This window comes from Eleutherodactylus coqui, chromosome 4 (genome assembly GCF_035609145.1).
Source record: "Eleutherodactylus coqui strain aEleCoq1 chromosome 4, aEleCoq1.hap1, whole genome shotgun sequence".
NCBI lineage: Eukaryota > Metazoa > Chordata > Amphibia > Anura > Eleutherodactylidae > Eleutherodactylus > Eleutherodactylus coqui.
In genome coordinates, this window is record NC_089840.1 from 59009228 (window position 1) to 59032371 (window position 23144).

General features: G+C 44.7%; 1 protein-coding gene across 3 annotated transcripts in view; it reads right to left on the reverse strand.

The window, feature by feature from the left end:
• The window catches only part of ABR (ABR activator of RhoGEF and GTPase), a 361360-nt gene that overhangs the window by 100380 nt on the left and 237836 nt on the right, over positions 1–23144 (reverse strand). For all 3 annotated transcript variants that reach the window (XM_066599543.1, XM_066599544.1, XM_066599545.1), the window contains one exon: positions 21092–21152. In XM_066599543.1, coding sequence (XP_066455640.1) covers positions 21092–21152 — 61 coding nt within the window. The remainder of the gene's footprint in view (positions 1–21091; positions 21153–23144) is intronic.

Here is a 23144-nt window from a genome sequence, read left to right on the forward strand (position 1 = left end):
TTGGCTACTCCTTCCGGGGTGGCAGGCACTCTGGACTTGCAAAACGAATCCTGTGGCAGAGTCGCGAATTTGATCGCGTACCCGGATGCCACAATCTCCTGCACCCACTTGTCTCTCACGCGACTCCACCATGTCTCCCGAAATTGGAGAGTCTGACCCCCACCCTGGTGACACTGGGTGGGGGCGGAGACTCATGCCGCGTTCTTTGATCCCGCCGCCTTAGATGTTCCAGGTCGGGACTGCCATGCTTGTCTCGTCTTGAAGGTTGGACCCTTCCTTGCGTCAGTCGGGGTCCTCCTAGATTGGGACCACTGCCCTGACCCCGGGCGGGACAAGAAACGCCGAAAGAACCTAAAAAACGGTTTCCTCTTCAATGGAACCTTTTCCTTTCTTGTTGGAATTTGTGGCAATGACGTGCTTTTGCCACCTGTGGCGTCCTTTATCAAGTCATCTAACTTGGGTCCAAAGAGCCCATTTCCCTCAAATGGCAACTTTGTTAGGACCATCTTGGACGCTGACCAGTTCTTTAGCCAGAGGGTTCGCCTTGCCGCAACAGATGCGGCGGACGCTCGAGCCACGAACTTCGCTGCATCCAGCTTTGCTGCGCATACGAATTTGTTCGCTTGTGTGATATTGTCTGTTGCTTCAAGTAGTTCACTAGGTGGAGTGCCTGCCAGAATGTCTTTCCGCAGCTGCTTGGCCCGGGCTATGGACGCTTCACTGACCCATGCGGCCGCAAAGATCGGCTGCAGGGCGGTGCCCGTAGCCTGAAACACTGATTTTGTCAATGTATCCAGTTTTCTGTCTTGAGGATTAGCCAGAGGTGCCACTTCGGCTGTTGGCAACGCCGTGCCTCTAGATAGCCGTGACACCGGCGGATCAACTACTAGGGGTACCGCCCAACTCTTTTTCAGACTCCCTGGGAATGGGTATGTAACTTCCCAAGTTTTCCCGGGTTGCCTAAATTTGTTGTCAGGGTTCTGCCATTCTTTATTAAGGACGTCCGCAAAGTCCTGATGGTCTGGAAATACCTGTCGCAATCTCCTCTGCCGTCTAAACGACACCTTGGAAGGAATAGTCTCTGCTGGTTCCTCCGTTACTTGGAGGGTTTCCCTTACAGCTATTACTAGGCTGTCCATTAGGCTCGCCAACCGCGAAACCTGTTCATGGTCCAGATCAGAAGCAGACGAGACTGCGGAGCGCTCGTCGTCTTGTGATCCACTGCTCTCACCCGCTGTTTGGGCCGTATCCTGAGAAGCCCGAGAGCACAATGCCCGGGGAGAGTCATGGCGGGCCCGGGCCGGTCTTGCAGAGTACCGAGACCGCGAAGAATGCCTCGATCTGTGATAAGTATGGACGGACTCCCTGGACCGATGGGAGGCATGAGAGTCCCTGGACCGCCTGGACTTGGAGGGTCTAGACGACCTCTTGGTATGGCGAGATTTACGGGAGGTGTCCTCGCTGCTGAGGCACCTCCTTCTTTTACGTGCCCTCCCACGCGCATATTCCGAAGAGGAAGCTTCAGAGCTCGATTCTAACCGGCGTAAAATTGCCGCAGAAGATGTGGCCAGGCCAGAAACGGCCACGGCCAAGGACCTCGCCCATAGGGGTTCGGGCCCTGGCTCCACAGGGGCGGCGGGGGGCACCGGGATCCCTGGAACCGTGCGTGCCGTGGTACACTTAGCGCAGCGGGGGTCGACTTGACCACAGGCAAACTTAACGCTGCAAGTTGTGCAAGCGTAATGATTCACCCTCCCCTTGGCCGGGCTGGAACCCTCTGATCTAGGGTCAGACATGGCAAAACAGAAAACCTCCGGGTAGAGGGGATGCTACGTACTGCCACAGGAGTACCTGCAGGGGGGACAGGGGAGGGGAAGGGGAGACACCGCGAAGTGCTGCCTTGGCAGGGCTTACCCGGTCTAACAGCTGTTTAAGCGGTTCCCCTGATCCAGCTGGAGCCTCTGGTCCTGAAGCTTGAAGGCCGTCAGGTGTCGACGTGGGTCCATCACACGGAAATAGTAGCGTTGGTGACCTGGCAGGTATGTGGCAGGAACTGCTGCAGTGCTGCTACAGCTGCTGGTGCCCGTTACAGAAGGTGCTGCTGCTGTCCGGGTGCTCACTCTGTAGCAAAAAGTCTGCAGGGCCGTATAAGCGCTGGGTGCTGCGTGCTGAGAGCTGCGCACAGTGCTGGGCTCAGTAGCGTCAGACAAGGGGACTGTCTTGCTGCTGAGAGTGGCCATTCCCCTGCCTGGCTGCTTCTTTTAAGTCTGCCGCGGTCGGAGGGGGCGTGGTTTGCCCCAGAAGTCTGCCCGCGACCCGGAAGTGACGTTTTAAAAAAAAAAATTTTTTTTTTCCGGCCCAGAGTCGGCGCCCCGCCCCCCGGCCGGAAGTGACCTGCCCAGCCGCGCCCCGGCGTCCTGCTAGCATGCCGTGCTCCTATGCCTGCTGCTGGGAGAGCTGCTGCTGCCGCTGCCATCATGACGCTGTCCATTCTGCCATCTGCTCCTAAGGTACCTTTGCGTCCTGTCAGGGAAGCCACAGCCTGGCCACACGTCGACCTGTCTCCAGCAGTGCTGCCCCCTATGCGTCACTAGTCAGACAGTGCGCCACTCCAGGGAGGGGGAGCCCTATGGCTGGCGGGTAACCGACGCCAATGCGCATTGCAGGGTCGGGCCCCTTTTTCTTCTCTGGGTGAGACGCCGCAGAAGTGGTGGAGACACCCCCTGCCTGCGTCTACCCCGGGAGGCCAGTAGAGCCAGGGAAAAGCCCCGACTCCCCGGATTCCCGTGACTAGCCACGTCTGCCTCCTAGCAGACACTAAGCTAAAGACTAATTAGCTGAGCGCCTGCAGGGGGGATATAGCCAGGGGGGGGGAGCTAACACTTTTTGCTTAGTATGGCCTCCTAGGGCAGTGGCTATATCCCATGGTCTAGGCTGTGGGCCCCAATGATACGGACAAGAAAAATTATTATTTAGCACTCATTTTATTACACATACAAGTAAAGCATCTTCAAAGTCCTCGTTAAAGCGACTTTCCGGGCCGGGAGAAACGAGGATGGCCGCACACTGTACATTAGTATAGATCATTAGTCTAAGGCACTACACCGGCTTGGGTTGTCCAGTGCTGCCCACATGAGCATGCAGTGTCTAAGACTACCAATATATACTACTACAGTGGGCATCAGATAGTCAGAGAAGTGGTTTGGCCATCTTCATCTCTCCAGGCCTGGAAGGCCGCTTTAATGATCTTAGGCCTTGTTCACATAGCTGTTCTTCATTTCCGTTCTGCTTCGGTAATTGATGGCGTGCCAGCTTGCTCTTATGCCAGATACTACCAGTTTTTTTTTAATGCAATCTGCGAAGTGGGAGCATTTAATGCAGATGTGAATGTATTACATAGATTTATCTCTCTTCTAACTAAAGCCAGAAAAAACACATTTTTTAATGTTTTTTTTTTAAATTGTAGATTCTTTAATTCTATTGGCTGTACATGAGCATGGGGGCGCCCATCTTGCCTCAGTTACATTTAGAGATGCTTTACACAATTTCATGCACCACATACACAATGGATAGGAGGGGGCCCACTGACTTCTATAGGCGCTGTACACCCACTGCAATACATGCTAATAGGCAGAGTACAGCATGTTAAACGGGTAATATGTGCATGGAACTGTTCAATGGACCCCCAGAATAAAGTTATTGCATACTGTCTGCAGGAAAGTGTTGTGGGCATGCTCTGTGACCTCTGCAGAGGTCAGTGTGCAGGAAAGAGAAGGAGGTGAACTGTGACCATCACGTCTTGTGAATGAAAGATCCAATGTTATCTGTATATAGGTGTTACCTTTCATTGTAACCTAATGATAATGACGATTATTAGGCTTAGTGGCTAAAGTGAAAACTGCAAGATATTAGGCTTTTCTAAATATAAATCATGACACCGAAAATAAACGTAAAAAAATAAATAAATAACCCAAAATTGTATAAAGCATAACCTGCTTTATACAATAGGCCATTTCGTGATGACACAGTCCATTTAGATGGTCACTAAATCGCTTGTGCTTCTGTGATACTGTAATTAATTGGAAATTTTCTAGTTACCTACAAATATGTTTTTGTGCTAAAAAAAAAAAAAGCACTCAAGTGCTGGCTGCTTGAGGTCTCCCTCCCTTCTAACTTGCTCTCCTCTGCCTACTGTCAAGTGTGTTACTGAAAACTGCACAACAGGAAGTGGAGGAAGGGGATAAGTCATTGTGCACATTGAAGTCTATGAGAGCCCTAGGCGGGGGAGAAGAGGAGACACACACAGACCTGCTGCTATTTGTTCACATCTCCACTGCTCAGTACTGCTGTACACTGTCCTACATGATAGAGGGAGACCAGAATCTGCATTTCTCTGTGCTCCAGTCTATAGAAGACAACATAGGCCAGGCTCCTCCCACCAGTCCAGAGACAAATGAGAACACACTGCAGAGGAGGGGGAAAGTGGAAAATGTGGGATACAAGTTATGTAACTGCCTTGTGTACACTCACATGGCAGCTTATTCTAAAAAATGTGTAAATGAGCCCTCTCACCTTCTTATCTAAACTTTCAGTTCCATTTTTGCTCTCTCACCTGCTTGTTCTTCTATTACACAAAGGTAAAGCCTATTGCACAAGACTTGCACAACACCACTGAGTATCTATGACACATGCCATTGCAGGAAGCCATATTTCAAGTTCCCAGCAGCTTGCTTTATTATCGCTACTACTACAAGAGGCAGAGATCGAGGCAAATAAGCATTGGAGGGAAGCGTCACTTAGCGCACTCGTGAATATAACCACTTTTTGCTTCTAACTTTTAAACACTGGAAGGAACTTTTTCAGGCAAGTGCTGTAATGGCTCAAAGACCAAAGTACTATCAGCAGTGAGAAATGTGTCTCCCTAAACTTAAGCAAAACCCTTTTGTCTAAATACACACACAATAAAAATATAGAGCCTGGTAATAAAGATTGCACGGGCATCATTAGGGACACAGCATAACATTACTTGTGTCCTAGAGCCTTAATAAAACAAAGTATAGCAGTAGTAGGCACCTTGTGGAGGAAGCTTACAGAAGCACTTACTGCACTGTGAGACTTGCAGTCATATTTGGCGCATATGATGGATACTTGACCTCTTTGCATTATAACCTGGTAGGAAAAATAATTGGCCCCAGTGCAGCGTAAAAAGGTCCAATATGGAATTTGGCTGAATTTTCTTTTTTTTTTTTTTTACATTCTGATTACTAGAAGGGGTTGTATGACTTGGAGCCGTGTTCAGCGGCTTTTGCCTCATCTACCCAGTTCCCATGTCTCTAATGGTAATAGCTAGAGATGAGCGAGTATACTCGCTAAGGCACATTACTCAGGCGAGTAGTGCCTTAGCCGAGTATCTCCCCGCTTGTCTCTAAAGATTCGGGGACCAGCGCGGGTGACAGGTGAGTTGCGGGGGAGAGAGAGAGAGATCTCCCCTCCGTTCCTTCCCGTTCTCCCTCGACGCTCCCCACCCCTTGAATCTTTAGAGACGAGCGGGGAGATACTCGGCTAAGGCACTACTCGCTGGAGTAATGTGCCTTAGCGAGTATACTCGCTCATCTTTAGTAATAGCTCCAAATTTTGCTTCAGCCCTTGGGAGTGGGTCAATATCATAATGTCACCCTTGTACCAGAAAAGATTAAGCAACCTCTGGTTAGAACCCAACATTGTACAGCCGCCACATGGCCATAAGTAGTAATTAGAGAGGAGATCTCTCTCCTCCCCCCCCCCCCCCCCCCCCGCTCACTGCCACAACTCCCCGCTCACCCCCTGAATCTTTTTGAACGAGCAGGCATGTACTCGAAAATGGCGATACTCGCTCGAGTAATTTGCCTCAACGAGTACGCTCGCCCATCTCTAGTAGTAATATAAGAGTCGGTGTAAAAATAAAGCAACAGGATTACCGGATTAAATGGCCATATGATCAGACATGTATGGCGCTACGCTTCGTGTAATGTACAGTGAATGTTCAACCACATAGTTGTTGAATTGAAGATACAAAATTTATAGTGCTGTTTGAAAGTTTTTGCAGAGTTTTCCATATTTCTGCCTATATTTGACCTAAAACTACATCATCTGATTTTCACGCAAGTTCTAAAAGTTGACAAAGAGGAACAAATCAAATAAAAAGTCAAAAATATTAGACTTGGTCATTTGTTTATTGAGGAAAATTATCCAATATCACGTCTGAGTGGCAAGAGTATGCGAACCTTTAGGCCTCCTGTCCATGCTGCGAATCGCCCCGATTCTCCACGGTAAGCCTATCAGATTAGGCTGACCGGCGGAGATTCATCTGCGGCTCCTGCTCCCAGGTCGGCGGCTCTGCCCGTGGACAAGGGGCCTTAGGATTAGCATATTACAGTCAGGTGTGTTCAATCAGTCACAGTTCAGAAATATTGCTCACCTTCACCAAATAGTATATTATAACAGTTTCTGCTGTAGAGCTACACAGATAAATTACTGTTGGCTTACAATAGGTCGACCCACGAGTGGTCGATCAAAAAAGATCACGCCAAGAGTAAGGTGTATAATCTGTGAAGTCACAAACGAATCCAAAGCAACTTCTAAGCAATTAAAAACCTCTCTCACATTAGCCAACGTTCCAGAGACCATTATAGGGAGGTCACTGAACAACAATGGTGTGCGTGGCAGGACTGCAAGGAAAAAGACGCTGCTCTCCAAAAAGAATGGATGATAAATAGCATTAAAAAATATAGTAATTTTTTTCCCCTTTGAAATACAAATCAAATACTTTTTTTGTCATTTCTAATAACATGGCTACTTAAAGCGAATGGAAAAACAAGAGCCCGATTCTAGACATTAGATAACACAGCGTGCAGTTTACCGCCCTGTATATGCACATCCAGTTCATCCAGCTTAAAGGACTACTTGCAAAATTGGAGATGTAATGTATAAGAATCCTATTCAGCACTTTTTCGATCCACCGATTGCCTCACTTCAGACAATCTTGCTTACTTGAGAAAGGTGGGACTTGAGGTTGTGACTGGGAGATTAATAGTAACCATTTCCTTTTATCTCGTCTAAAATGCCAAACACGTAAAGATATGCGCTCAGTAAAACAATGCAAAGAAATCGAAGCAGCTTTTCCCAAATGACGGCATGTAACTCTATACATCCCATCTGACCCATATTGGCATAAGATGAGAGAAGAGAATATTGACAGCGCTGTCACAATCCTCCGGACTCTTCATAAATGAGCTAAATAATTACCTGTGAGCTGAAGGATAATTTCACATCACATTATGGCCCCAGGCCATGTGAACCGGGGAAATTGCCCTAGTTTTAGACAATTAGAATGTCTGAGATTGCACATATCTCATTAGTGCTTAACGTTAATTGTAGCTGGCTATCTTCCAAAAACTATAGGGAAATCTATCTAAGTCATCGATGCAACAAAGGATTGCGCCTTCCAAGATTAACTTTAGCTAAAGTCTGCTTTTTCAATAAGTCAACAAATGATGATTTATTTCCTTATCGGACACCATCCCTCTCCGAGGAATAATAATGCGGATAACTGCGCCGTTTATCAGCCGATGGCATATGTCTAGGGGCACAGATATAAGCGCCATCCACAGACACATTGAAACATATACCACAACAATCACTAAACACCAACTTGTGATGTGTCTTTAACATTACAAGGTCCCATTGACATTCGTGTTACAAAAAACGCAGCGTTAACGCAACCTTTAAAAAACGCAAGTGTGTGGGAGCCCTCAGTCAAGCTCCTCTACCAACTGAGACCACCTGGTACTGATCTCTGGCTTTCCTCCTGACCATGATGCCCACCGCCTCCTTTGTACTGCAACCTGAGACCACCTGATACCGACCTCTGGCTCTCCCCTGACTACTCTCTGGACCTGCACGGTTGCTACACCCACGGCTCTATACCTGGCACCAGAAACGCTACAAGAACACTAATTTAACAGCTATGCTGTATCTTATTAGCAGAATCACTCCCACTAGTAGAAGGTCTATAGGAAAATTGCTGATTAGTTTCTAATATAGATGTTTTTAGTTTTATTAAATAGATATATAGGGTGATTCAAAAAGAACGGTGCAAAAGTAAAGCTAATTTCTTCATACACTGACATTCAAAAGCCAGAATGACATGAAAGGATAGAACTCTTCAAGTTTTTAATGCCCATTACAGAGTTGTTCGATGTGGGCGCCGCTGGTGACATGGCAGATGTCACGTTTGTAGTTCAGTTCTGCTCAGATGCGTTCTGGAATATTCTCCATTATCAATTCCACTGCAGCAAAAATGTGTTGTTTTAGGTCATCTGTTATAGGTTCTGTGGTGTTTAGGTATTGCATCTGTAATAAGGGTGGTTTCACACCTGCGTTTGGAGTCCTTTGAAAACTGATCAGTTTTTAACTGAATGTGGACTGATTACTAACTGAAGCAGAACTGATACATGCACGCAAATACCTTTTTTGGGGGTGGAAGTGGATATTGGATATACAGGTCATTGCACACTCCACAAGTTTCACACTCTTCCACCAATTCCACACAATACACACTCCTGGCTGGTGGGTGGTGGCTGGGATTCTTCCTCCCTCTCGACTCTTCCTGGTTTCTCTTCTCTTTCCTATCCCCTCCCCCTGAGGTCACCTATTGTTTTGCTTTGCAGTGTATTGATAAAAAGGATCCATTCAACGCTGAAGGCAGATGGAAGCCCTACAGTTTGCTTCTTTCTGTCATTGACTATAATGCAAAATACAAAAACAGAAAGGTGCATTCCATTTGCTCGCTTTCTGTTTGTTTTTGCAGGCTGGAACAATAAGCCTGGGTTCATACGGGGTGGATTTGCTGCGGTTTTGCCACGGTTTGCCGTTGCATATCCGCATTGCGGAAAAAAACGCTGTGTTTGCAGTGCAAATGTGTTTGGGCAGAAAGCTATTCTCAAAGGACGGATTATTTTCCGCACTGCCGCAGTGGCGCGGTTTTTCCAAGATCCAGCATGTTAATTCTTTTGACTTTTTCGCAGCGCTTTTTTGGCCATGGACACCGCAAAATCTGCACCAAAATACGCTGCAAAAGTAAAAAAGCGCTGCGGGAAAAAACGCTTGCAGGTTTTCTGCGCCGTAAAAGCGCAGACAACAAGCAACGCAAAAATAATCATTGAAGCGATTTTGCCGCAGAAGCAGTTCTTCTGCGGCAAAACCGCAATGGAAATACCGCAGCAAAACCGCGACAAATCCGCCCCGTGTGAACCCAGCCTAATGCTGCAAGCTGCATTTTTTTTTCCGTTCAAAAAACCCCGAAGTGAACGGAATCAAACTGAACCCAAACGGAGTGCAAAAAAATATGTATTGCTCTCAATGGGCAAGTTCGCTTCAGTTTAAAAAAAAAAACCAAAAAAACCCCCAAAAACAAAACAAAAAACAAAGACTGAGGGACAGACGCAGATGTGAAACCACCCCAAGGTGCATTAAACACTTGAAAAGTTCTTCTGCCTTTTCATGTCATTCTGGCTGTTGCAGGTCAGTTCATGTGTGAGTACATTAGCCTTACTTTCGCACCATTCTTTCTGAATCACTCCATATTACTAATAGCATACGAGCGGCTGGCACTTCAGCCATCACCGTCGTAATCTGGTCATACTTACACGGCACACAAGAAGTACGAATATCAGCTTTGACTTTCAAAATACTGAATCTAGAGCTCAAGTTCACGGTGAAGAACTCTGCACGGAGCAGTAAAGCCTCCATCAGAAATAATACATCCGCATACTCCTCTAGAAGCATTACTACTATTGGAGAACTCATCAGTCTAATGGAGCATGCTACTATTTAATTTGTATGACATCCAATAGAGAAAACCTCCAAATGAAATCAGAGGCACATAAAAGGGTACAAGTAAAGGGCTCCTGCACCGCTGCGTAATCCGGGAGGATCTGGCAGTGGCTCATTTTCCCCTATGGAGATAAACATGCATGCGCAGCCAAGCGTGCATGTTCATGGTGGTCAGGAGATACAGACGGCTCTCTGCTAAGGCAATGCTCGATCAACAGCTATTGTGCATGGCCAGCTTAAAGGGGTTGTTGCACAAAAACAAGTTATCCTCTATTCAGAACATATTAGTTAATCGATAGGAGTCTGAAGGTCCCAAGAACGGCGGCCCCGAAGGCCCCTAAATGAATGGAGCGGTACTTGAGCAAGTGCACCTCTGCTCCGTTCATTTCAATGGCGTTGTCAAAGATAGCCAAGAACTTGCTAATAGACAGCAGTCCCAATGAAATTAATGGAGTGGATCATTTGGACCTCTCCTCTTATAATCAGTCGAGGTCCCAGCGGTCAGACCCGCACTCTTCATAGTTATCTCTTAGCCTGTGGATGTTGGGTAACTTGTTTTCATGGGACTACCTCCCATTTTGACTTGATGTTGATTATGCCCAGTAGCAGAGCACTTCGGTCTATGGGCAGGTGCTTCTTAGTTCTACTAAACATTCAGTTCATTCATCACTCATGAGAGACGGTACTAAAAGCAAGTGTAGGCCTATATTATGTTCAATGAAGATTTACAAAGGCCCACATGTACGAGTAAATGAAAAACTCATAAAAATGCAGAAAGGAGAGAATTTCATGGGGGAACACAATGAGATATTAAGTTTACGTTCAAGAGGCCGGGATGACTCATTATCCTTTATAATCCCAGAATAATGAATGAATCACCAAACTCCCGGTGGTGCAGACAAAAAAGGTTAGAATGACTAACATTACAATCTGGCTCCATGTAAACAGCCTGCACCAACACCGCGGCACAGACCTTTTCGGTTTATCATTCAACGCATCCCACTTCTATTTTTTATGGAAAGTCAGACACAATAGTGTTTGTGCTCCACTGTGCAAGCCACTTCTCCTTAACATCAGCATTATCCTTTTGATTGCCTGCTCCAGAAAGCAGCAAGGAGTCATAAAGTGAGTCAGAAAGCGAGGCTCTTACATAATAGCACCAAGAAAGAAAAGTTAAGAGTTCACGTAAAATTTAAATTGCGAGATATCGAGCATGTTGGCATCTGAAGACTCCTCTGGGAGGCGACACCTAGCTTATACCAGATTCCTAAATGATAAATATGTAGAGTCATACAGGGGGATTCAACAAGCAGTGCCAGCTAGAATATATTCTGAATGAAAAGAGATACAAGTAGGAAACTTTGTAGAACACATATGGATGGGGAAAACTTTTTGGCACTAGAGTGGTGCCTTTCGGTGGTCTTGGTGGGATCTATCTTTGGACTCAGCCCAGTAAACTGCAATGAAAGGGGGTCATGGGATATATTATCTAAGGGTAGAGCGTCATCAGGAATTGATAAGCGCAGTCATTTTTTCAATAACTACAACCATTTTCAAGTTACAGATGAGATCATGTTAAGTGTTAATTCAACATAGTTTTAGCAATACTCAACATAACCTCAATGCTCAACTTGACCTTATCCATAACTTGAAAATGGTTGAAGGCACTGAAAAAAAATGACTGTACCTATCAATTTTTGATGAAATTCAACTCTTACATCATGTATTCCATGACTCCCATTCCATTGAAGCTTCTTGGGCTTATTTCAAGATGGCTGCCACCAAGATGTCTGGCAAGCACCATCATAGTGCCAAAATGTTTTCCCCCCACTCATCGAAGCATTCTATAAAAGTTTACTACTTGTATCTCTTCATTCAGAAAATATTCCAGCTGGCACTAACTTTTGAATCACTCTGTATCTGCTGTGATTCATAGCCCCATCCAAATTTGTCATTTAAGAGTCTAAGCAGTCTTGGCAACAGCCAACTTTGAAGGTATAAGACTAACAATAGTGGCATTACCGCAGCATCCCTATGGAGAAGAAAGTTGCCAGGGACAATGTCAGATATTTTATTTTGCAGTTTTTACAAGGTCGCTCTGAACTTTCTCTTCCCCAGAGAAGCATTGATGTCAGCTATAAGTAATCCCATTTTAATACAAATCTGAGGTGACTGTCACCGTGGACCCCTAAGCTTAAAATGGACCAAATTATCATTCTTCTTTCTTAGAAAATGTTATAAAGAACAAGCTGAACACACTGTAATGTATAACCACTGGACAGAATAATAGAACAGTATAAAGGCCCATTTACACACACAAATATCTTTCAAAAGATTGAAAGATCAGCGATCGTTTTGCATAAAGTAATAATAGGCACTAATTGCTATTAGTACTTTATTAGTCTCATTTGCATGCAAATGAGCTTCTGGTTGCTGTTACAGAACTCAGCAGGAGGTCTGAGCTCTGTAATTACCGTGTTTCCCCGAAAGTAAGACAGTGTCTTACTTTCTTTTTATCCCCAAAAGCCAGACTATGTCTTACTTTCGGGGTATGTCTTATAATAAAAAAAAATCATTACTCACCTCCCCCGGCGTTCTGTCGCGCTCCGGCAGGATGTCGCTCGCTCCTCGTCCCCGGCGCAGCATTGCTTTCTGAATGCGGGGGCTTGAAATCCCCGCCTCCAGAAAGCTAATACACACGCCGTCAGCCAGTTACAGAATGGCTGTGATTGGCTGAAGGCGCACGTGGCTTCAGCTAATCACACTATTCAATGACATCATTGAATGGGTGTGATTGGCTGAAGCCACGTGCGCCTTCAGCCAATCACAGCCATTCAATGATGTCATTGAATAGTGTGATTGGCTGAAGCCACGTGCGCCTTCAGCCAATCACAGCCATTCTGTAACTGGCTGACGGCGTGTGTATTAGCTTTCTGGAGGCGGGGATTTCAAGCCCCCGCATTCAGAAAGCAATGCTGCACCGGGGACGAGGAGCGAGCGACATCCTGCCGGAGCGCGACAGAACGCCGGGGGAGGTGAGTAATGATTTTTTTTTTCTACGGTATGGCTTACTTTCGGGGTACGGCTTACATTGGCCGACCCCCCCTGACACCCCCGATACGTCTTACAATCGGGGGTGTCTTACTATCGGGGAAACACGGTAGCTCCATTGTTCAGCCATGGGCTCCTCTTGGAAAATTCAGCACCATGAATAGCAGACACAGCGTGCGGTCCTGCTCCACTGTTCTGCCATGGGGCTGACAGCTGAGACAAAGCAATCAGCTGTTATCAGCTCTCCCCAGCAGAACACAGCCTGCAGTCCTGCTAATCAGCTGTTCTACTGGCAGAGCTGAGAACTGAGAACAGCTGATACAATGTTATCAGCTGTAATCAGCTCTCCGCAGGCAGAGCATAGCGTGTGGTCCTGTTTAATCAGCTGTTCTGCTGAACGACTGTTTTCAAGCAGAACTAAAAACAGTCGTTCAGCCGAACAATGAAAGATGGGCACATTTAGACAATGATTATCGCTCAAAAGATGGGTTTTGAGTGAATGTGTCTAAATGGGCCTTAAGTCAATGGTGATTTAGCAAAACTAGTGCAAGGGAAATGTGGTGCCCATCGCAGCCAATCAAGCTGACATTTCAATTCCAAATGAGCCTCTGCAAAAAAATAATGCGAAAATCTGATTGGGTGTTATTGACAAATCTCCAAACTCTTTCATTTACACCAGTTTTGAACATCTAGCCCAATGACTTTAGATAGCCTCTATTCACATCACATTTATGGTCTCTGTTCAAAGTATATGCTGGGACATGTATGCTAAATGGCATCTAATAGTTATAGGGTCACACTGTAAAAAATACACATTTAGTATACAGTCTAGTATGTGATTGCATTCTTCAAGTATGTTCAACAGACGGAGGCCAAAAGGACATTCTCTTGGCCTCCATCTAGCCAATGTAACCCTAAGAACACATTTAGCATGTATGTTGGGAGCTTTCTTAGGATACAGGGTAAGTGTACATCATAAACACACTATGCACTTTGTATATTTTTTAAGAGTGGTATAGTTTTGAACGACTGATTCATAGTAGCCTCACTGCATTTTTAATGAAGTCCGGAATGTCATGGGCTAAAGGGAGGTAAATAATGAAAATGCCTACTAACACTATGGAAAACCTTACAATTCTAGTGAAGGGTTAACAGTTATTAGACTCCCATGATGTTGACAATATCATCAGGTAAGGTCATCAATAGTTGATGAATGACCCCCAAGCGAACAGATGTTCGAAGTATACGGTGCTGGAAGGCAGACAGCTCTCTACACTTTGCAATTGCCTAGATTGGTACTGCAGGCACTATTCCTATGGAAACTGTGCCTGCATTACCATTACTGGCCTCTACAAAGCATACAGAGCTGTCTGCTTCCAGCAACGTACACAGACAGCAGCACAACAAACAGCGGATTGGAAAGGGATCAGCAACACTCCCTGATGATCAACTATTGATGACCTATACTGAGGATAAGACAATGGAATGGACAACACCGTTAAAAAAAAAACCAAATGCCCCCTATAAGAGACTATAGGTACAAGGGCCTCTCTCTTTCCGGTCCTCCATCTATTAGCCAGAGTATAGAATGGCTACCAAAAGCATTTTTTAATCCGGAGGATCTGGGACATTCATGCATTACACAAACCAGTGATTTTGAAGAGATCTCTGTAATGTCTTGTTTCTCCAGTGGTGGTGCTAGAGAGAAACTTTACACTTCCTGCCAGGTTCCTCCAGAGAATACAGCTGATCGTGATGATCCAAGTAGCAAGAAGCTCTGACCAGCTTTTCTTCTGGAGATCTTTGTCACAAAAAAGGAAATGTCTAAGGCTGGGCTCACATCAGCATTCTGTTCCCCCATTAATGGATCAGTTGTTTATTTTCAAAACCAAAAAATAAAAAGGGCCGCTAGCTTTAGTATGCAACAGTTAGATGTCCGTTATGAAACGTTTTAACAGATCCTTTTTTTGCTTGATTGAAATGTAGCGCTATTTACAAAGACAGTGCCACACTTGTCAAAAGGTAACGTCAGGTATTGCAGGTCAAATCTGTTGAAGTAAAGAAGGCTGAGCTGCAATTTGACCCACCACCTTTGGACAGACATGACACTGTTTTTGGAAGCCATGGTTTTCTAATCCTGTACAACCCTTGTAAGGATACCAATCAGTAATGTTTCACACTGCCATGTGTTAGCAAGATTACATTTCATTAACATTTCTGCTAATTGCTGTTCCTCCAAAGACAGAAGTGTTAAAAAAAGTAATCTTGATGGAAAATCTTTTCAGTTTTCCTGCATGAAAATTTTAAAAAAGTTCGGTTGAATATATTAATTACGTATTTGATTTTTTTCCATCAACTCACTGTATAAGTGACAGATTCTACTATGCCAGAGGGTATTGCCGCGAGGGAGGTTTTGCTGAAATTGAGCAACTACGGTATGTAGAAAGGAAGCTCCAAGGTGTCCCTTTCATTCTTTAGAATACCGAAATGTAATATGCATGTTAGAAAAAAAGTCAATAGATCCTTGTATTTTCAAGGTTATATTTTCTACTGAGTGATAATGATATTTCTTTACATTCCCCTTATACAGCACAAAAATGAGCAGACCGTGTGAGGTTTGACATCTTTCAGAATAGCACAGGTAAAAAAAAAGGGCCATACGCTCCTTTAGTTGGAGCAGGACGATTTAAGGGTGCATTCACACGACCGTATATCGGCCGGGTATTCACGCCGGCCGATATATAGCGTCTCTCACTGCAGGGGGAGGAAGCTGAAAGAGTCGGGAGCAGTGCTCTGAGCGCCCGCCCCTCTCTGCCTCCTCTCCACCCCTCTGTACTATTTGCAATGAAGAGGCGGAACGGGGATGGGGCTAAGTTCTGGGAATTAGCTCCGCCCCTGTCCCGCCTCTCCTCATTGAAAATAGTGCAGGGGGGTGAAGAGGAGGCAGAGAGGGGGCGAGAGCTCAGAGCACTGCTCCCAGCTCTTCCAGCCTCCTCCCCTGCAGAGAGAGATGCCGTATATCGGCTGGGCATGAAAAGCCAGCCGATATACGGTCGTGTGAATGCACCCTCAAAGTTTTTTCCCAGGCCGTAGTTCACTTTCTCCCATTATATCAGCTATAGTGCAAAATAATGCCTTGGGGGGCTTCAATAAAAGTTACATGCCAGTGAGTGTAACCAGAGAGTGTAACTTTTTGTGAAGATTTGTGTGCCTTTTTGCTGTTTTAGTTTTTTTGCACATGGACAACTAAAAAGTTGCGTCCAAGATTCTTGGTTGCAACTCACATCGGTCAGCACACGGACTTCCTGTCCGATGTGCGGGAGAAAACACATTCATGTTTAATTCTCGTCTGAAAATCATAAGAATAAGACAGGATGTGATTTTTTTTTTACTCCATTTGCCTGATTAAAAAAAGTCCATGTGCATAAACCTATTCAAATGAATGGGCGCCATTTCTGTCAAATGTTTGGACTATTTTTTAGTAGACAAATCGAACAAAACTATCGTCCATTTGCACCAACAGAATGCAGCGGTTTCAGAAGTTGCAGGCGGATCTTTGCTTTCCATGCCAGCAGTTGGATTGGAGAAGGGTGCTTTACAAGCCCGAGTTTAGCGGGACTTTCCAATGGCTTTCGGAATAAAATAAATCGGGGGGGGGGGGGGGGGGGGGTTCTGTCAAGCGTGGGAAGCGTTAGAGTTAAATTTTTTGATAGAATTTGGATCAAGTTCATAAATTGTTAAATAAAGTTGTGTGGAGCGTTTTTCATTTTAAAATAAAGAGGAAGTAGGTGGGGAGAACAAAGGGAGTCCCCCCAGTCGAGAATCCTCTAGTTTATTTCTCGTCATTGCTTGTGTTTCATGAATATTTTTAAAATCTCGATCCACACGCCGTTTTAGGCTATATGGACATCACAGAAGGGGGTCGCTCCACTTGGGACCCCAATAAAGGAGTTAGAAAGGGGAGACGCTAAAGAAGAGCAGCTCTAACGCTGCTGGACCTGGGTAGCCGTGCACTACATGGCATCTGAATGGCTGGGATTGGTTAACCCAGCGCCGGCTTTCATTGGCTGATGCCGCGCTGAGTTAGCCAATCAGAGAATTAGCTTTCTGGAGGCGGGGCATTCAAGCCACACATCCAGAAAGCAACGCTCTGGCGGCGTGGAGGAGGGAGCGACAGCTTGCAGCAGCGCGGCGGGAGGGGAGTATTGATTTTTTTTTCTACAGCGTATTCCCAGCGTATAAGATGACCCCCGACTTTGGAGAAGATTTTCCTGGGTTAAAAAGTCGTCTTATACGCCGAAAAATACGGTAATGTAGGTACGCAAAAAAAAAACTAAACAAAAAAAAACACAGGAATGGGTTTCTCATTTTGTTTTGGACGTTTTGATATATAGTTTGTATAATCCCCGATTACAGGGCGGCTATGGCAACAGTTCAGTTTGGTGAACTTTATTTTTTTAAAATATATTTGTATATTATTCTGCAAACTTTTATATGTATTTCTGTAACTTTTTTTAAAACATCTATGTCCCCCATGATGTCCTATAAGACCTCCAGGGGACATTCACACTTTTTCCACCCACTGTAATTGGGGCATCCATAAGAGCAGCATACATAGAAATCCCAGTTGCAGGTAAAACTATCATCCTATAGTGACAGTAGTGGCTGATCTAGATCTGCTAAGACCCTGCAAGCTGTGCATGCCAGGGGGCACCCGGTGATCACAAGCTCCAATAGAGGAAATGGCACTCTGCTTCCTCTATTCTCTATATGCACTATGTAGACTAGAAAAGAGAAGGCAGAAGTAGTTGTAAACGGCTTCTAACTTCTCCATAGGGTCTGACAGCCGAACTGCCCCTGCTAGACCGCAGAAGCTTTAAACCCAAGCCATATATTTATGATTGGCTGTGATGAAAGCCCAGGACCAAGCGTCATATCTTATATATATTTTATTTATTACACACAATGCTTGGTGCTAAATGGACTTAATTGCCTAACATTTTGTCTCCCCAGCTCAAGCTTCCAGTAGGGTTGTGGATTCGATAAGCCAAAACTTTTGACTCCTCTAGTTCTCCATACTCCGATTCCAGCTCCCTCATAAATGGCTCAGGTATAATAAAGGTATAATAATTATAATTAGAAAAATGGTAATATTATGCTTATTGTGCATATTAATACTGTATATACTCTTATTTCGAAGCCAGAACTAGTACATTTCTATCAACTCCAAAGCCCTGGTTTACAATCTACAGACAAACCTTCTGTATAGTCGGATCCAGCATAAACATGTCATTGCATAAGAGCTGGAGACCCAAAACGGTAATTTTAATCAAAACTATTCATAAAAGTGCCTTGTCATTTTAGGTGTATTGGAGAAGAATAAAGCATTCCTACATAGGCCAACTGTTCCCATTCTTCTCTCACCGGTGGTTTTACTTAAGAGGTACTGACTGCAACAATTTTTGCTCCTTTCCTTACATCTATTCCCATAGTATCGCAAACAGATGAAGATGCTTACCGTACAGCATTAATAAGAAGTCACACCAGCAAGTATTGGGTCAATGCCACGAGAACGCAGTAACCCGACGGGCAGGTTAGGTCACATATTGCATAGAAGAACTTAGAATGATCGACTGTGTCAATCAAAGCAAAACTGGTGACTTTATTCCATCACATACCATTTCACCCACATTAGCACCTAATATAAGTTTTACCGCCACCGTTGGTCATAAAGAAATCATTGGCTTTTCTGGTGAAAGTGTAGTTGAACATTCCTTAGCAAATCTACAAAGCAGAAGCAGCATGAATAATCCGTGTTCAGGTTTGGATACAAAGTGAGAAATGAATGTTACAAAGGTATCTGAAATAGAGTTAAGTGTGTGTACACTGTATCTCTCTATATACAGTACTGCAAAAAAGTTTTAACTTTCTGCTGCACTAAGTCTCCTTGGCCGACCACTGCGTCTACCGTCCTCATTGTTAATTGTTTCTATGTGCTTCTTCAAAAGAACTTGAACAGCACCTTGAAATCCCAAGTCTGCTTTAAAATCTATGCCTGGGAGAAACCTTGCTGATACAGTACAACTACCTTGAGTCTTGTGCTAAGTCTTGCAATGATAAATAACCTGTGCCATGAAACTGTCTTCCACAACCTCACCTTTGTAGTACAGTTTCCTCACCCAGCTTTAAGCCTTCTACACAGCTGTTTCTGTAAGTGTCTGTGTTTCAACCTACATATGAAAATAATGATCACCACCTGTTTGGTATAATTGGTGCATCATACACCTGACTATAATCCTACAAAATCCCTGACTTTCTGCAAATCTACCTAGAATTGATGCTGTTTTGAAGGCAAAGGGCGGTCACACCAAATATCCATTTGATTTGGATTTCTCTTATGTTCATTCACTTTGTTAATTGACAACCCTATGGTATTAACACTTGTATCTTTGAAAGCATTCTTATTTTGCAACCTTTTTATCCCACACCTGCCTAAAACTTTTGCACAGGACTGTAATCTCTATCTAGATTATCCCTGGAGTTATACACAAATTAAAAAGTTGTAAATCATGGCAAAGCATTGAGCCACACAAGGTCACATAACACAATATAGTGTTCCATATAGGGCACAGGCATTCAAGGGTCTCGGGATTTCATTAGCTGACCCACCCCAGCAGACCATTCCACCTATGTCTATTGTTCCGCCAGTGACCTGAATGCATCAGTCTGCGGTGTGTCTGACCCTCCCCGAAAGCACGCTCCAGTCACATACGGAGCCCTCCTCATGTTTGCTTAGAAACCAGAGTTTCACCATTAGAAACGCCCCTCGTCACAGGGTAGACTTTAGAGGTATAATACTTGCAACTAAATCTCAATGCACAAGCATCAACGAAGGCGAGCGCAAATTCCCCCAAACCTGATGCTGCTCTCGCTCCAACCCCCTGGACAAGGAGACACATGGCTGAGTATATACAAAACCCTTTCCGAACTCTATTCTCCTTCTCGGCACTTTGCAGTGGATGAATGCCGTTCTCACTATCTACAAGTACCATAAGACAAAGAACGAGCGCGGCTGGAGACGAAAAGCCGGAACGTGGCTATTGAAGACCGACTGAAACAGATGACACAATAGGTAAAGACAGCCTTGTGCAGTGAAGCTTGCAATTGAAAAAGCGACAGGCTACCGCTCGCTTCTCTTACATGGCAAGAAGAAACTGCCTTCAATCTCTTTAGAACACTATACATTAACTCTATAGGAACGGGAATCAACTACAAGTCTATCGAAACGATGCATTAACTCCTACGAATTGCAATGTGGTGACCGGAAACACATACAAGACATTAAAAGATTTAGAGAAGACATGCAGAAGAAGAAGAAAAGCATGCAGAAAAGGGACAAAAAAAGCCATTTTACCATAAGTGCAATTACAGCAAAGACGAAAGATGAAGAGTATTTCCATTGCCCCAGCATCCAGCCATGTCTCGTCCCACTCCCCATCACCAGCCGGCACAAGCCAATCTGCTGGCTTCAGCACAATAGCAGTCACCTAACATGCAGGCAAACACATAGACATGCACTCCATGCAATGAGGAGAGATGGGAGGAGGAGCGGCGCTGGGAGGAGTGTTCAAGGTGGACATCATCGGCATTTTAAAGAGGGGATTTAGAGGAAAAAAAAAACTGTCCCTCCCTTACTTCTACGCGTTTTAGGGAATGCATTGTCTCTGATGTACTAAAATCAATAGCTGGTGCTGAAAACGAGAGGATCTAGAGCGAGCGTGAAAGAGCATTAGACAGCTGAGCGAGTCAATGATGTCATGACAGATTTCATTGAGCAAGCTTAACTGAGGAAGGGTAGACGGCAGAATAAAAGCAGAACACGTGCGGCTTCAGATGCAGAACACGGCAAAGGAATAATGAGCGGCCAGGGTCTGGCACGGAAAGGGTGACTCGGCTAAACCGGAGTCCGGTGTAGTTAGTACTAATCAGGGCGCTATGATCTGTCTCTTGTGTGGTGGCCTAGCTAGCTGTCGCAAAAGTGACCTTGAGGAAACGTGTTTCCTATAAGGGATAGAGATGGCTCAAACGGCAGATGTTCACAACGGTGGAGGAAGGTGATCATAGGGGGCGACAGACACAAAGGCTGGGATCCAGCACTGACGAGTACCTTCCATGGTGACCGACGTTGGCTGCTCCTTGGAGTCCTTCGGGCCTTTCACCTTCAGATTCTGAAAAAGACAACTGAAGTCAGGATGGGAAAAAAGGAAAAAGCCTTCTTATAAGATTATCACATATCATGTGCCCCATCTTAAATACTGTAGAGTGATGACAGGGTCCAAATTTACGGTTCTTCGAGTCAATGATGTTTACCAAACATTTAAGATTGCCTTAACGAATGCCAGCTCCTAGAGGGTACCGCTGTGCCCAAACTAAACCTGCCATGTCCCACTCTACAGGCTGTAAATTAGGACTCTGTGTTCACAGATTCCGTGTTCCGATTCCGTCATGGAAGGGAGAAGGGAATCCATGCTGGGAACAGATATGCTGGACGGACCCCTTTGACTAGAAGGAGGTCCAACCAGCTGTCATCATGCCCTGCGGCATTTTACGGGATGAAATAAGCTCAGCATGATCTGAGCTAGCGCTATTTCATCCAGGATCTCGGGACCGATCTGTGCCGAGGAGCCTCCAACGCAGATGTGAGCAGAACCTCACTTGTCATATATGCTAACAAACAAGCCCACTCCTCTCTGTAATTCATCCCTGTTCATATGGTGGATTCAGCATAAGCCCATTTTTTCAAATCGCAATCATTGCTGTAGTTTATACGGCGCAGAGTTTTTCTACGTGCAGATCTGAATCAACCTGCTGAAGGGAAAAAAAAGTGAAATGTCACGTCTAGACATTATTTCCGCATGTAAATTAGTACCATTGCATTAGGCTAAAAGTGACATGTGGAGCCGCAGCAGTCAATATGCAAGTCCATGGCAGAAAAGCACGCTTCATGTACAGCTTTTCAATGCGGTCTTCCATTGAATAAACCTGTCTAGGTATTCTCTTCCAAGCTGAGTTTTGACTTGGATGAAAGATTGAAGTTTATTGAATGCTAAGTGTCACTTTGTGAAATCCATCGTGCCCACTGAAATAGCTGTGAACCGTCATTTAAAAAAAAAACGGTGAATGGTTCTCTTAAAGGGATTATTGTGCCTTTAAATCTGGGTCTGCATTTCCTAACCGGGGTACTACAAGCCACCAGAAAGATTACATGCATCATCTATGGTTGTGAACCAGTTCTAAGCGTGCCTGAAATCTACATGCAAAGATTCAATTAGGTGAGGTGCACAGTACAAAGTAGCCTAGCAGGAATCAATGCTAAATGGATTCTGAGGTCTGAATTTAGGGGTCCAAGGTCGTGTAGTGCGACATCTGGGGTCTGAATCATTTTGGGGGTTTGACATCATTATAAACTTTAAATCTTGCATGTCTGGAACATTTTTTTGCACAGATGTCATCAGTACAAGGTTTTATAAGAATGTACATATTAAAGGGAATCTGTCAGCTAGAGGAGCCGAGCAGATTGATATCTAGTTGTATGGATTGTCTTTTCATTACTTAAACCTTTGCACATTCTGAGCTTAACAGTCCAATGGGCGGAGCTATCAGTGATTGACAGCACTCCCTGTATGTACAGACATTCACAGATTGCTGTCAATCACTGATAGCTCCACCCATTCGACTGGTCAGCTCAGAATGTGCAGTGATTGACAGCACTCAGTGTATGTACAGACATACATAGTTAACGATCACTGATAGCTCCGCCCCCTGGACTCTTCAGCTCACAATGTGCAGAGCTTTAAATAATGAAAAGACAAGCCATATTAAATCTTTCCCCATATATATCAATCTGCTCAGCTCCTCCTGCTCTATAACATCACGCCTGCAGTTTGGACAGCAAGTCTGAGCTGACAGATTCCTTTAACTTTTTGGGATTAAAAATAATTGGTAGGTGATGTCCAGGATGAGACGTTTGGCACAGAAGTTACCTAATGCTAATGTGTTAGAGAAACCCTGATTTACGTAGTAATTCTGGAAGGAAAATGATGCATAATACACAGTTAAGCCTTTATTCTTCTTTTTGCTTCAGTGTCTTCATTTAATATGGCTGCTAGTCATCAGAATACGCTGACACTATGCAGAAACATGTCAAAGGCATCAAAGTG